We start from the raw sequence: 15,504 nt of genomic DNA on the forward strand, positions 1-15,504 counted from the left end.
TCCCCTCTTTGAGACACAAATGAAGCAACACTTGCTTGGCTGTGCTGTTGACCTCCTTACCTTGTTTTCCACCAGCACCTCCAGATGCAGGCAATGTGACCTCCTGCTCACACGCTGTTTTCCAAGTAACATGTACTGGGTGTGACATGTTGAGCAAAACACAAACAGCAATTTCACTTGTCAGGAAGTTCCTCTGGCTTGACAGTTCGTGCTGTTGACTCACTGGCAGGTTTTTAACCTGGAGCACCACTGCTATGGACCCAGTTTTACTGGAGGACGGTACCTCTGACACACCTGAACAGCGCTGTGCATGTCCTGTGCCTTTCAGAGATATACAGTAAGCGTTCGATGGCTGCTATGCATTGCCTTGATTGAAGCTTGACACCCACATAGCATCGGGGTGTTCAGTGTGTGGTAGGAACACAAACCACTCTGTTAATAATCCTTTTACAGCTGCAGAAGCCATAAGGTATTTGTGTGAAGGAAATGAAATGTGCATGGAGAAAATCCTTGTAAATGGGTAATGGTTAGCTTCCATCATTATTGCTTACTCAGCCTGTCGTGGGGGTTTTTGTGGTCGTCTTATGGGTTGGGAGGGGGGCCAGGGTCACAGTCTGGAAACAAAGAGAGTATTTTTTGTTAATTAAGAAAAATTACGTTTGAGTTCGAAATTAAATTGGAATACCCTTAAGCTGCCCTGCTGTGAATGCTTTTACGCAGATCTTCTGGCAGCGAGTCAGGTGTTGTCACCACTCCTGTGCCTAGTATTTGTTATTTAGGCATGTACTCAGGGATTTCTGGTGAAGACAGGGCAATATTAATGCTGCTGTGCAAGCCCTGAGTGAAACTTCACCCAAACATGGGCAAACAACTCCCAGAGAGGCTTTCCAGCCAGAACGAGTGCAGAGAGGCTGGAAAAAAGTTGTGTTAGGGATCTGTGTCCTAGACTGGTTCATAGATTGTACAGAGATTCCATAAGCATCTCTTCTGACTTCCTACATCACACAGCCATTGAACAACACTCTTGAATTAACTCTGTTGTGACCAGGGGTGCAGGTTTAGGAAAGGGAAGGAGGAAGGAATCTGACCTGAATTTACAAATGTCCATTAATGGAGAAGTCATCACAGCCCTTAGTAAAATGTCTTAGTTTTAATTGCCTTCACAGGTAATTACCTTCCATTATCATCACAGTTAAATATTTATTTCTACTCTAAAGTTTCTTCAGGCTTCATCTGTTCAGACTTGGGATGCTTAAGTCCACTACAGCCAGGAGATTAGATGTGATGTCTGTTTTGGCACAGATGCCAGTGGAGGATCCTGCACCTTACCATAACAATAATGGGAGGTGGGAAGAACTAGGACTGACCTATAGCAGTGGGGTTTCTGCCTTTCCTAATATTCTCATGTACATTAACATTCCTGTAACCCTCCATGGAATAAAGCTCTCTCCCTGACATGCACTGCAAAAGCACTGTCAGCTTTTCAGCTGCTTTGACCTTTGTAGGTCAGCCCCGTGATATGTGGGCTCAAGAGAAATTTAAAGGGATAAATGTAAAAAATAAATTGTGTTGTTTTGTCTCTCAATCCCTGTTTCCAGAAATTCGCTTTAAGAATCAAATCAGGCTGACTGAGCCTGGAATAAAAGGAAGTGGCATTAGGAGCTTTTTTATTCCCTTGTGGTATAAATCTAAACCCCTGGCACAGTATCCAGAAGACATTTAATTTTGCAGCTGTGTAGCAGCTGTCTGTATCTTTCTGTAAATCACCTGCATCTATTCACACTTGATGGCACTGTTGTATGTTCTCTTTGACCTGACAAACCAGAGATGGAAGTATTAGGTTTCCAGGCACTGTGAGTCTTTTTCTTAGCGACCAGTTTGAATTTCAGTCTGCAGTGAGCCAGCTGACCGCCTAGTGAGATATGGCATGCCTTGGAACTAATGAGTCTTGAATGTAGTTGTAAGTCATCAGTGACACCTGCCTGCATTACTCTACCTGGTTAGCTGGCACTGACTCCATAGTATGTGAAATCTGCTGGCTTTATTGCAAGACTGGGCTTGCTGCCCCACCTAGAAAAATAAGGAAGTTGAAAGACACCATCTAAATAATGTTTATAGAGGATCTGAGCCAAGGAGTCTGGAGAGGAGAGACTGCTAGAAGAGATGAAAATGGTGTGGAGTCCGCTGATTACTAGTGTATTAAAACCAGAAAACAGATGTGTGTGTGTATGCAGGGAGAATAAAGGTAGACTACATATTGTGCATAAGTTGCTTGAGTGTAGGTTGGAAAAAGGCTTATTCATGTAATAATATATAAATTAATGGTTAGCTTTAGCCATTAGCTGTGGCTATTCCATATCAGGGACCACCATTTAAAATATATCTGCCTGTAGCTCTTAAAAGTAAGTACCATGTGTTTCTGTGACTGAGAAACTACAAAAGTTTTACTTCTGTGGTTGCACAGGTAGAAGTATGAGCTTTATGTGTGAGCTTCACACACATTTGAAAGCCATATCTGGTGCTGTGCGACCCTGCTAGCTGTTCAGAGTAAGTTTAGCTGGAACCTTAATGGCTTTAAGGGATCCCATTCTAAATATCTTGACAGAAGATACGCTTAATCTGTTTTTCTCATTCTAATCATTGCTGCATTCATTTTAAAATATTTTGAATCAAAATGGCTACAAACTCCTTACACCTATTTTCTACTCTTTTGATTTCCAAAAGGTTTGCTTGTACAATAGCTAACGCACTGCAATTGCAATTAATCACACAAGTGCTTTTCCCTTCTCATCTTACTTCTCTCCGAATAATTACTTTTAATTGGGAAGATGGTGATTATTACACAGGCATTCACTTTCCAGTGCTGCTGTTTCGCTCCCAGACAGAGTGATTCACAAAATATCCATCCATTTGTTTATGACAGAGCCCATACCTACATTTTGATTGTGCAGTTCTTTTGATAAGAGTTGCCTTTAGGTATTTCATTAAAGCAGCTGATCTAGTCCTTTGAAATTTTACTATTGGCTTTCTTAAAATCTGGATCAGTCTTAAAACTGATCAGGTCTTGGCTGGATAATACCCAATGAATCTGGATTAAGATGTTGAATAAAGCAGCATAAAGGATTATCTTTGTTGCATCAATGTAACCTTATCTTCAGCTGCCAACTCCCTAAAGTGATTTTGTTTTTCTTCAGTAATTAATGCATGAAACCAGTAGACTAGGTTATAATCAAGCAAAGCACACACTTTATCTTTTCCTTTTCTTCTTCTATCCTTCTGTCCTTCTGGTCCTGCAGCTGAATTCAGTGGTTTTTGCTCAAAATCCTCTCCATTCAGAATCTTGCTCATTTCTTCAAAGCTAAAAGACATTCAGTCAGCTTGCCATCTTCAGCCTCTCCTTCCCCAGAGACTGCAGCCTCTCACCTCCTGCCTCTCTTACCCTTTACCTCGTTCTTTCCTTCAGCTTCTCACCAACCTACGTGGAAAATGTCACTTCTTGCAGCTGTCACACAGCAGAGCGCTGCCCTTCCTGCCTGCCTGCCTGCCCTCTCACCTCCAAATGCTGTCAACACGCTACCCAGAGCCACTGACTTATTTTCCTCTAATTCTACTTTCGGGCCTGTCCCCCCCGCCCCCCCCCCCCCCCCCCCCCAGTCTGCTTTTGTCCCTTATCCAGTGTGTTTTGCAGTTACCTCCTGTCATCTATGAAGCTTTGTGACTGCTGCTTCCCAATTCCCTTTCTTTCAGGTCATAATCCCTTCCATCCTGGGCAGAAGGATGCTGTCCCTCAGAGCTTTCCTTTCCGGCACCCCTCCGAGCGATGTCAGCCCTGCCAAACACAGCTTCAGCTATTATCTTCTTTCTCCCTGCAGCTACAATAAGTCACGGTGGATCCTCCTAACAGCCCTTGGTGGGTACCTAGCCATGGCCAGAAGGCTAGACCTTTTCACATTTGAGCGCAACCATCCGTATCACTGTCCTTGTTACTCAGGCCTGTAGCCTTGGTTTCCTATGGTTTGGCCCTAGTGTTCTGGCTTTGTCTAAATACTTCTATTCCTGCCTGCACTATGTTTTCCAGAGGAGATCTCCCACTCCTGTATTATTTTCCCCATCTCAGCCATGCTGTTCCCATATGACTGAAAAGGCTGCTTTCCACCTCTGGTCTTTCTGATCGTGCCCATTCACTAACAGGTTGTTCAAGCCCCCTTCTCTTCCTGTTTGTTACCCTCGTATCCCTCCTTCAGGTCCTCTTACTGCCTCCTATGTAGGTAGAAACCTCCCTCAGACTCCTCTGTAGCTTTGTTCAGCCTGGCTTGCCTGGCTTTTTGGCTTCTGAAGTAACGGACATTCCCTTGGTGAAGGCCATCTCTCCAGTGAGGAAGGTGGCGGCAGTGCTGTCGCCCTCCCCAGTCCCCAGTGATGGAGGTAGGTGGTCCTACCTGTGTCCTGGCAACCGAGCATGGGAAGATGCATGTAACCAGAGCTCCTGGCTGGGTAACACCATCCCAACACTGTCATCCCTGCTGACCCCTGCCATGTAACCTCACTCTTGATCTTGACTTGGCATCCTCCTCATGCTGCAGGAGAGTCCCAGCACATGGGTGTTTATCCCTGGGGCAGCCATCATCCAGTTTATCTTCTTGGCTGAGCTCCCTCTCAGCTCAAGCTCCCTCTCCAAGTACCCCAGTGACCATCTAGTGATCTTCCCTGAGCACAAGTTTCCATGGTCCATCCCACTGAGTGGAAAAGCTGAAGGCGCTGACTTCAGAAATTGTGAAGCCCTGATTTGGACAGGCTGATGAAATTCATCCCCTTGGCTGCACCCCACAGAACGTGATGGCTGACCTTTCCACTGGAGCAGCCTGCTCTGCTATGGCGACCCAAAATCAGCATTTAATCAAAATATGCAAAACCACTACACACTTCTTCCAATACTTGCCTCTGCCAAAAAGAAAAAAAAAAAAAAAAAAAGGACAAACACTCATTGTTTAGGAGGTGGAAACATGCCTTGTCCTGTCTGCTGTTGACTGACAAAGAAAAACAGACATATATTTTTTGCTGTGTTCTCTCCAAATTTTATATTCCAACCTGCCGATGCGTTTTGTAGGCTGTTAGACTTTTAGGGCCAGGGGTGTCATTGGTGATTTCTAATGTTTGAGCTGATGACAGCAATGAGGTTCAAGGTGATGGGTGCTTTGTGAGGGGCCCATGCTGAGCACCTTACCAGAAATCACTTTATAATTGAAATTGGATTGCTGCAGCATGGCCTCCCAGAGTATTCCCTGAGTGGGGTCATGAAGACAGTGACCAGTAGTTTCTAGGGAGAGCAAGACATTGCACTGCTCTCCACCTGCAGGGACGTGATCTCTTTTCTAGCTTAACACTGTCAGCTCTTCGCAATGTTTTTCCTGTCTGACCCACATTTATTTTTGTAAGCATAATGTCTGGGAGTTTTGTGAAAATGTGTCATAGGCTGACTCACAGCAAAGAAGCAATCAGAACAGGACAAGAAAGTTTCTTGCAGGCAAAACTGTATCTCATGCGTGCATCTAATTGATGCTATTCACCTTTCTCATGCTGGACTGCCACTGACCAAGAATTTTAAAGTGGGGAAAGTCATGCTTGAGGTCCAGCTTTGCCTTTCATGAATCCCAGGCAGTACCACTGAAATGACAGCCTTCCCACCGCTATTAATGAGGATAGTACCTGGGCCTTGGCACATGCACTGAGGGAAACAATGATCACAGACAGGATGCTGGAGGATCATCAGCATCAGGATGTCCTTCTGTAGGCTCCTAGAAGATCTGTTCCACAGCACAGTCTCAGAGAAGACTTGCTGGTGTGCAGCGTCACACTGACATTGTAAAACTGTAGGGGAATCCTTCATGAAACAGGGCAGAGTGCTACATGTCACTGAGTCCTTTTTCCGCTAATAGTAGTAGTTGGAAAATAAGATGTCTGTCAGTGAAAAAATGCCATGTGAAAAGAGAGATGTAAGATTATAGGTACGCAAAAGTCAAGCATTTCAGGAGTAAAATAAAACAGACGATAATGATGGCCTAGCAGGACCAGGAGAGAGGGTACCTTGAGAAATGCTGATCCCGCATCTGTATTTCCAAGGCAGCCCATGTCCCTGAAAAATGTTTGTGCAGCCCTGCAGAAATGGGAGAGGCCCCCAGATGCCAATAGATGTCCTGTACCCGCAGGGGTGCCACCTGCTGTGTCCACCAGCCAGGTGGATGACCACCCACATGGGTGGCTGGCACCAGAAAGAACTTGGGATGCCACCAACTGCAGTATGCTCTCTTGCTTTTTAAAATGAGCTCAATGCTAAATGCCAGAAGGGTCTTGCCATGGCATGTGTCATCTCACTGAACTTCAGGATACCCTGGTGCAACATGAGCCTGGGTGACAGCACTTTCCACCCCTGCGGGGTAAATGTTTGGGTCATTAGCTTTCAGCCTGCTTCGGATGCTGCTGCACTTCAGCACGTGCAGATCCAGAGGAGTGTGAGTGGGGCTTTGCTAAGCTGCAGTTCATGCAGGGGTTGCAACACAGGTGTAACTTGACCCATTTTCACCACGGATTTGTTTGCAGAACCCCCTCCTGCTCGGTGGGCAAACTGACCCTGGGTATCCAGAGGTGGATGGAGATCAGTGGCCAGCGAGAGGATGCCCCACTCCAGCCCTGTGCCTGCCTAATGCCCTGATGCTGCCAGCAACAGAGAGAAACGCAGGTCTTGCTATTTCTTCAGGCATGTGAACCAGCACAATGGAAAGTATTTGTGATATTCTGAAAATCCAAGCTGATGCTTACTGAAGAAGACTGAAAAATTCCTCAACTCTATGCTAGGGAATAGCAAAGCAACTGATATGGAAAAAGACCTCCTTCAGGTGAGCTAATTGCATCCACAGCAGTGTGTGCTGGGATGGCAGCCACTCCCCAGCCCACCGGGCACTACTGCTGGTGTCACCCTCCCTGTAATCCTCCAATTACAAAATAGGTGCTGTCAGGAAAATTTGCAGCTGGCCCATGCCGACCGAGGGGTGAGGCTTGGATGCAACGTAGAGAATTACAGGAGTAAATATTCATGTGCATGAGGTATCCCAGCCGAACTGGGGCACTTTGAATGTGGTTTCACACAGGGTTCTTAGATCCTTCAAATATTCAGGTACAACATGATTTGACTAATCACTAGCAGCCACACTACTGATTACTAATCGCAGTAAAACTTTGCAAAGCAACAGTATTTTTGCAACAATCTTGCTGCTTGTCTATTGATCCAGAGGTCCCTGGAGTCAGTTGTGCTCGAGTTCCTTATCTAGCAGGCTAGAAAATGCTGGGAGGGTTTCAAAGACCTGTTTGAGGGCGTAGGATGCTAGTGCTATCTCAGTTGTCCCGTGGTATGCTCTACCCTCATGGATAGCTCTCAGCTTCCAGGGCTGGGATATCCTTTAGTTTGTTTTACTTGAGCGTGAACAATACCAGGCTCCAGTAAAATTTCACTACCTTTTTACATTACAGTGTATAATGTGAACTAATACATATATTAACAAAGTTAACACACTTTCACACTATAAAGGCTTCCTCAGAGATAAGAGTTAGGGAAGGGGATTTTCTTAACAGTGCTTATCTTGAAGTGAGGAGCTGCTTGCTCTGCGTGGCAGCTGTTGGAAGGGAATCCAGCAGTACACTTTAATTGGCTCCTTTTGCATCATAGGATGTGTTGATGATTTGTCGGACAATTATTAAGCTGTTTAATCTTCCAGTCAGCCCGTGCAGGATGTAGTTAAGAATAACATCCTTTGTACATGATACACGTATGTCACGCTGAAAAGACAAGATCCATCTCCCTGTCTGGGATGTTGCAAGGAAGCACGAGAACCTCCAGAAACAGTCCTAGCTCCTCCATTTCACAGCAGCTGGATTAACGAATTACACATCTTCCAGGGGAAAAAATAATCTTTGTTATGTTTAACATCAATAGATTTTAGCTAGCACCTTTTTCATTATTGGCACTACCCTGCAACTTTGTTATAAAAATGATACTTCTGAACAAGGTTTTCTTAAAAAAAATTTCAGCTGGGGCAAATTCATTAAGCTGACAAAGACTTTAGTAGTAATAATCTTACAGTGACCTTTTCTTTTGAAAGCTGGCAAGCTTGAAATAAATGAGGCAGTGATTAAGGAAGGAGAAAAGCCGTTGAGTGCTGGCTGGAAGGACTGCATTCTGTGCTCCGCCATGGGTTTTCTTTGTGCCAAAGTGTAAGGCATTTACATCATGCCATCATGGAGGGGGATCGCTAATTGTATAGCTCTCATTTGCAGAGTGCTCCAGCAGAGGCCCAAACTAATCCCAGAGTCTCAGCACCTCAGTCCCATTGCAGCTCAATTGAAGCAAGCTGTAATTCTGAAATAACGGGCGTAGCTGAAAAATCATATTCTGAAATTTCATCCACTAAATCGAGTGCCACCACCCAGAGGTCAGTGGCCACTCTGGGCTTAATTCACCTGTACCTCAACTTCCCAGCTGGTAATACATGTACTATTTACTCCTTTTGACTCATGCTCTTGTTTAAAATGTAAATGTGTGATATTTATGAAATATTTCAATGCTGCATAGAAAAACACATGAGGAAATTTATAATTCTGCTACTGTAGCAAGGTATGACTAATACAAATTAAAAGAGGGACTGCACAGTGACCAGGGAGAACATTACTATTTGGATGCCCGTTAACTGGCTCTCTTCTTTCTTGTGGCATGTATCCCGCAGGGAGAATAGTATGTGATTAATTAAAATCATGTCAGGTTGATGCATGAAGGAGACATTAAATAAGCATACACAGCCTTCATTATGCTGTGCCCTGATTTTTGTGTCTTTGACTTTACAACTTCTGTAGCATTCTAGCATGGTATATGTGTATGTGCCTGTGCACTGATTATATCCTAATTAACTTATTCCAAAACAATAACACACAGATTTCCTCCATGTGAGATCATCAAAACAAACTGGAGTTTAACACTTCAAACTACCTTGGAACAGAAAAGTGTTAGAGGAATTAAAAATACCCTCCACACATGTAAATGCTGTCATTTCAAAATTGTTTCATCTCCTCCTTTCCCCTTCAAACTTCAAGAAAAATTCAACCCTGGCAAAAACCCTGGGAAAGCTGAGCCTCGGGAAGAAGTTGAAAATTCAGCTACAAACTTAAAGGAAACCTCATATCAACTTCAAAGTGTGTAACAGTGACTCAGTGGAGTAAGCACCTGTAATTCTCCCCTTGGAAAGCAAATAGACTTCTGCATGTTGCTTGAGAGAGCGTGATGAGGCCACTCCTAAGTGGCAGCATACTATTAACAGGAAAATAATACTGCTAACGGGGAGCACCTCTAACAACCTGCCACATAGTGGCTAATTTTGAGTGTTGGTGGGGTTCTTTTAAGATAATGAAGCCAGCAGAAGTTTTGCCATGGTTTTGGGGAGTACTAGAGGAGGGTCCTTCACCTCCTGCGGTAGGCGATGTTTCAATCCTATGCTTTTCTTCTAATAAAAATTATAAATCAACTTCAGTGTTTCAAGTTGGGCTTCAGATCCTTCACGAAAAATCCATTCTGCTTTGTGACTGTCACAATCAGTCACTTGTAGTTCATCCAAAAGAAGCCATAAACCACACAACCACATCGTGGGGCACCTGTTCCACCAGAACATCTTGGCAGGAGTCTCCTGTTCACATTTGCTGAGGTAGGCATACTACTGATAATTTCAGTGAGAAGCATGAGCTTTTGTAGTATAGATCATTAGTAATTTTACTTTAGTTTCTTTCCCTCTGTTCTTGCTGTTTCTTAGGCTATCATTCTTTCCTGCAAAGTATTAATACTTTGGGGTGGCTCAAGTGGTGAGTCCATGTTTTCACCATCCATCCAAGATCTGTGGCTCAGTGAATTCTTATCGATGTTGCAAAAGGGAGCTGTATCAAAGTGGCTTTTTAGCTCAGGTAGGGAATCAGCAGATACAACTGCAAGGTAATGCCACAGCCAGACATACAAATGAACCGTGTCATAGAGCAAGAAGACTCGTGAAAGAACACGGCCTCCAAAACAAGCACTGAGGAGAAGAGCGACGCAGGTGTGCTCAGACACTGGTGGCAAGCAATTCTGTGCGTGAGAAAAAGGGAAAAGATGGCACGCTGCGTCAGTTTGAACAGCAGCGAGGTAATTTCGTTCCCTTGCAAATAGATGTCTTGGAAAAAACAGAGGCTGCATGCCAAGAAGCTATTGATCGTGTTGCTAAATAAAGTAGTAGCCTCACTTTGCAGCAGGTTCTTCTAGAAGCACCTGCTAAGCATAGATGAGGAAAGGACCGCAGCCATCCCAGCACGCCAGCATGACATAAGAGCAGCTGCAGATGGGGGGCTGACTGGCCGTGCTCAATACGCCCACCTGAGCTGGTGCCCCCCAAGCCGCCCGCCAGAAGGGATGACTGGAGGTGAAGGGCCATCATGTGGCAGTCCCAAGACACGTGGGGAAATGTGGCATGGCAGGACGGACTCACCTGCTCTCTCCTTCCACGGGAAAGTGAAGAGAGCCGCTGGGGGGGTCCCAGCCAAAGAGCAGGGGAGCAGGATGGGAGCCATCAGGAAAAATGCTGCTGCTCCTTGTCAAGGTCCCAGGAACCAGAGAATAATGCTGGGGGCTGGCTCAAGTGGCGGGTCAACGTTTTCATCATCTGTCCAAGACTCTGTGGCTTGTCCTTCATACGGCAGAGGAGAATCAGCCGCACCGCTTCTGTCCTCTGTGCTATCAGTCATGTCCCCAGGTGAGTTTCATAAAACAGCAAGATGATTCAATCCCATCCTAATTCCAAGTGAAAATGTCAGGAAAGGGAATGATAAAATAGTGACAGGCAGCTGAGGTCAGCTTCTGGGAAGAAACCCTGAGCCAAGGAGGGTGGTGCAAGTGTCAGGCTGGTGAGCATCACTCAAAGAACCACTGTTAGAAACGTTATCAGTGCAAAATGGCTAGGTCATGGAAGAACTTGATGCACACACATCACTGTTTTGCAAAGCAACTGTACTTTTACAGCCATCATCCACCTGCTTCTTTATTGACCTAGACATCCCTGGAGTTGGTCTTGCTAGTTTCTTGTATCTATGGTGCCAGATAAGGGGTGTGGGGGGTGGGTTTTCACGGAGGTGTTGGAGGGGCTAGGATGCTGGTGTGACCTCCGTAGTGCAGGGGTATCCTTCACGGATGGCTTTGAGATTCTGAGAAACGAAGGTCCCTACCCTCAGGGTGGGGGCTGTCATCCTTGCGGTGAGCTCGGGTCCTTTGGTCACACTTACTTCACCACGAATATCGATGCTTACTTAAGCATGACTCTGCAGTACATGACGTAAGCTGTGGACATCTTAAAAAAAAGTTAATTCAATTTCATGTTATAAAGACTGCTTGGTGCAACAGTAGAGGAATGAGATTTTCCTAACGGGGGCTAAGAGGCCGTCACCTGGGGGGCTTAAGGCCTAGCAGGAGAGAGGCAAAGACTGAAACACCGTCTGCTGTCCGGCTACAATCCCAAAAGCGCCTCACCGTTCGTCTGACAGGCTCTCTGCTGCTCCGAACGGTTTGTTTACAGCTGTGTCTAAAATAAACGTTGCCTATTTTTTTTTTTTTTTTTTTTCACTCCTGTTGTTCCTGCGGAGCGAGTTGGATTCCTTTCTGACTCACGCATGATTAACTAACTTCCAGCTGCATTATCTTTATTGTTGCTGCCGATACACAAGCCAGTGCTCAGCACGACTCGCGGGTCCCAAGCTGGGCCGGCAGCGCTGCCGGTTTGCTGGCGCCGGGCTCTTCGGGAAACGTTAGTATTTTCGGTCTGTTCTGTGCGAGACAACACGTGCTCGCGTCCTCGGGGACTAGGGAAACCCAACGGCGCCGCAGCGGGTACCGCGCCCCGGACCCCCGTGCGGTGCTGCTCGCCCCACGCGCGGCGGAGCCCGGGGGGGTCCCGGCGGCGGCGGGAGGGGCGGGGCTGCCCCCCCTCCGTCGCCCCGCGGCGAGGAAGCGGTTAAGGCCGGGCACCAGGAAACGGGAAGGAAGAGGCCGAGCCCAGCGGGGGCCGCACAACGGAAACCCACCCCCCCACCGCCCCGCTCCCGCGGCAGCCGCCGCCGCCGGTGGGCCGGGCGCACGTGCGGGCGGGGCGGGGCGGCGGCAGGCGGGCACGTGCGGCACCGGCACCTGGCAGCGGCCGCCGGGCGGGCCCGGAGGTAGGGGAGAAGCGCGGCTCCTTCCTCGCCGCCGCCCCGGGGAAGGGCGGCCGGAGGCGGCTTACACAACCGGCCGCCCCTTACATAAGCCGGGAGCCGGGCCCGCGGGGGCGGTGCGAGCTGCCCGCCATCCTCTCCCTCCCCTCCGCCATCCCCCGTCCCGGGAGCCGCCCCCCTGCTGCAGCGGTGTGACCCGCCCCCTCCCTCCCTCCCTTCCGTCGCCGCCTCCTCCCAGGAAGGAGCCGGAGTCGGCAGCGCCGCGGGCCCGGCATGGAGTAGGGCGGCCGGGGGCCGGCGGCGCCGCGCGGGCATGGAGCTGGGCCCGGGGCCCTGCGCGCTGCCCCCCGCCGCCGGGGCCGGGACCAGGTCCGCGGCGGCGGCGGCGGGGGGGACCCTGCGCCGAGATGCTGCAGGTGGCGGAGGAGGCCTTCCGCGGCGGCAACTTCGAGCTGGCGGCCGAGATCTACGGCTCGGAGCTGGCGGGGCTGCCGCAGCCCGAGCGGGGCCTGTGCCTCCGACGCGCCGACGCGCTGGCGCGGGCCGGCCGCATGGCCGAGGCGCTGGACGCCTACGGCGCGGCGGCGCGGCTTGCGCGGCTGCGGCCCGAGGAGCTGCGGGAGCTGGCCGAGAGCTTCGCCCTCAGCATCCGTGACAAGGAGCTGCGCCTCCCGCCCTGGGGGAGCGGCGGCCCCGGCGGCGGCGGGGCGGAGGGCGAGGTGCTGGGCGACCCGGCGTGCTGCCGCCCGCCCGAGCTCTTCGCCTGCCCGCTGTGCCGGCGGCTGCTGTGCGAGCCGGTGACCCTGCACTGCGGGCACACCCACTGCCGCCGCTGCGCCGAGCCGGGCGACTGCGGCCGCTGCCACCGCCCGCGCCGCCCCGCCGAGCCGACCCCCGCCGCCGCCTCGCCGCCGTCGCCCGCCGCCCGCCCGCGGGTCAACGTGGTGCTGGGCAACCTGCTGCACAAGTGGTTCGGCGCCGAGAGCCGGGCGCGGCGGCTCCGCGCCGAGGGCGACGCGCTGCGGGAGCGGCAGGAGCTGCCGGCCGCCCTGGAGAAGTACAACCAGGCCCTGGAGATGGGTGAGGAGCGGCGAAGGGGGGGGGGAAGGGGGGCGGGCGGAGGAGGAGGAGGGGGGGCGAGGCGGGGGGCAGCCCCTTCCCCGCACGGCTGCTGTGGGCCGGGGGGCTGTGGTCGGTGGTGGGAGGGGGCACCTGGGGGAAGTTTTCAGAATGAGTCCTCCCAGCGGGTTTCCTCTCCCCCCCCCCCCCCCCCCCCCCCCCAAAGTGAATGGCTATTTTTGTTCCGCTGTTATTTTTGTCCTTGCTCAGAAGGTGCCTGGCGTTTAGCTGCTTGCAGTCTATGACTCATTATGCAGTATTTCTAGAAAACCCGCTTTCCTATTTGTGGGGAAACCATCTTTTAGTAAAAGATAACGCTGGAGCGGTCGTGCCGCGGTTTTGTGGAAGAAAAAACCGTGTGGGTCGGATTCATTCAGCTGCAAGCGGTTGTATCTTCAGCAGAACGCAGCCCTTAAAAACCTTTAGGGCAACATCAATAGGCATAAAGGCTCAGAATTTTTCCTTTACCTTACGCTGTGCAAAATACTCGAGATAAATCCGCGTTTTGGCTGGCGGAGATGGTCTGCCTGTGTTTTGAGTGTAACCTCTCTATAGGCATGCAGCATTTCTGTGTGCAGTGTTCTCTGGAGCCTGGATTTCAAGAAAAATGGCACAGTCTACCTTCTTCCTCTGCCAAACCGATGGCAGCCCTAGTTTATCAGAACTAGGTTGTTTTCAGTCTCTGTGCCGAGTAGTAGGTGGATCCTGCTCGCTCGGTTGTAGCCTTATAGTAATGCTTGTGTGCGTGCGTGCTCCCGGCTTGTTTGCTCTGCAAGCGGTGGGGGTGGTACAACACCATGAGTATCTCAGACGCCTGGAGAGAGGCGTGGAGCCGGGATCTCAGCAAATCCCCCGGGATCTGCCACTCCTCCGGGCTGAGCGTGATAAATGTCCGGTTTAATTGACGAGGAAGGGGGAGAAAGCCTCGGTCATCATGTTAGTAGAGACGAAATCCTGCGGGTAAATCTCTTTGGAAGACGAATGTAGAGAAAACTGTCTTTCCTGTTTGGAAAAGCTCCTTCCTTGCTTTGATTAAAATTACTTTGCTTGTGCCTAGTTTTTACATCTAAGGATAAATGCTTCTGATATATTTTTTTTAATTATTATTTTGCTGGCAGCTGTGGAGAGAAATGCACCACTATGCTAGTCCCTGACTTGCTTTTGGTTTGTTTTTTTTTTTCCGCTGTGGTTGCATGACAGCAGAGGTACAAGACTTGGTGACTGCATGGCAATACTGTCGCTTCACAGCTGATGCTGGCTGTGGAAACCATTACTTCTGCTATTTATTCCAGTTTTCCAGCTAGATGCGACAAGTTTTCAGTCCTAGCTGAGTCTCTCTGTAAAACTATTATGTGGTTTAGCTGAAGTAATCTCTCTTAAAGTAGGGCAGGATGGAGAACCCAAGAAGGAAGGTGAAGCAGAGGGAGGGGAGAGGCTTGATGTAGGTCACTGGTGGATCCACCGAGTTTTCTTTCAGTAGTGGAGCCTCTTAATGTATTGGGTTCAGGGTCCCACTGCTGGGGAAAGTATCATCTCTCCAATGAAATAAGTGCTTGATGTGATTTTTTTAGAGGACTGTTTCTTACTGTCGTGTGTGCTTCTTGCTGTGTCTGTGCAGGGGTGAAAGGAGAGGGAAGACTGTAGCGTGTTGCTAGCGCAACTGCACAGCCTGTCCTTCCCCTTCCTGTCCCTGGAGCACACATGTCCAGCCGTGGCTGCTCTGCATCGGGGTCTTGAGATAACTCCCTTGTGTCCTTATTGCTGTTTTCTGTGATTTTCCAAGCACGCTGGGAATCTGTTCAGAAACTCCTCACCCTGTCAGTAATGCTAAAATTGCTTAACAAGATTTTTTTTTTAAATGTCTTATTAAAAATAATAGCAGGTATCTTGCTAGCTTTTGAAATCCTAAAACCATAGGCTGATACTTGCTAACTTCCCAGTAGCAGAGACAAATTCCTGTTGCTGAAGGGCAGCCCGCCCCCCAGCCCTTCACCTTCTAAACTGTTTTGTGTGTGCCAGTGCCATTTCTCACAGGTCAAACTGCTGTCTGAGCCTCACGTTCTGAAATTCTTAATGTTCATCTGGTGTTGCCTTTTGGCTTGCTGGAGTTGCCTTCTT

At 49.1% G+C, this 15,504-nt stretch overlaps 1 protein-coding gene across 1 annotated transcript in view; it reads left to right on the top strand.

The window, feature by feature from the left end:
* Window positions 1-12,248: 12,248 nt before the first annotated feature.
* Window positions 12,249-15,504, top strand: part of LONRF2 (LON peptidase N-terminal domain and ring finger 2) — a 36,957-nt gene continuing 33,701 nt past the window's right edge. Inside the window, 2 exon segments of the mRNA XM_040584736.1 lie at window positions 12,249-12,640; window positions 12,642-13,347. Of these exon segments, the coding sequence (XP_040440670.1) occupies window positions 12,581-12,640; window positions 12,642-13,347 (766 nt within the window). The 5' untranslated portion in view covers window positions 12,249-12,580.

This window comes from Falco naumanni, chromosome 2 (assembly GCF_017639655.2).
Source record: "Falco naumanni isolate bFalNau1 chromosome 2, bFalNau1.pat, whole genome shotgun sequence".
Taxonomy (NCBI): Eukaryota; Metazoa; Chordata; class Aves; order Falconiformes; family Falconidae; genus Falco; species Falco naumanni.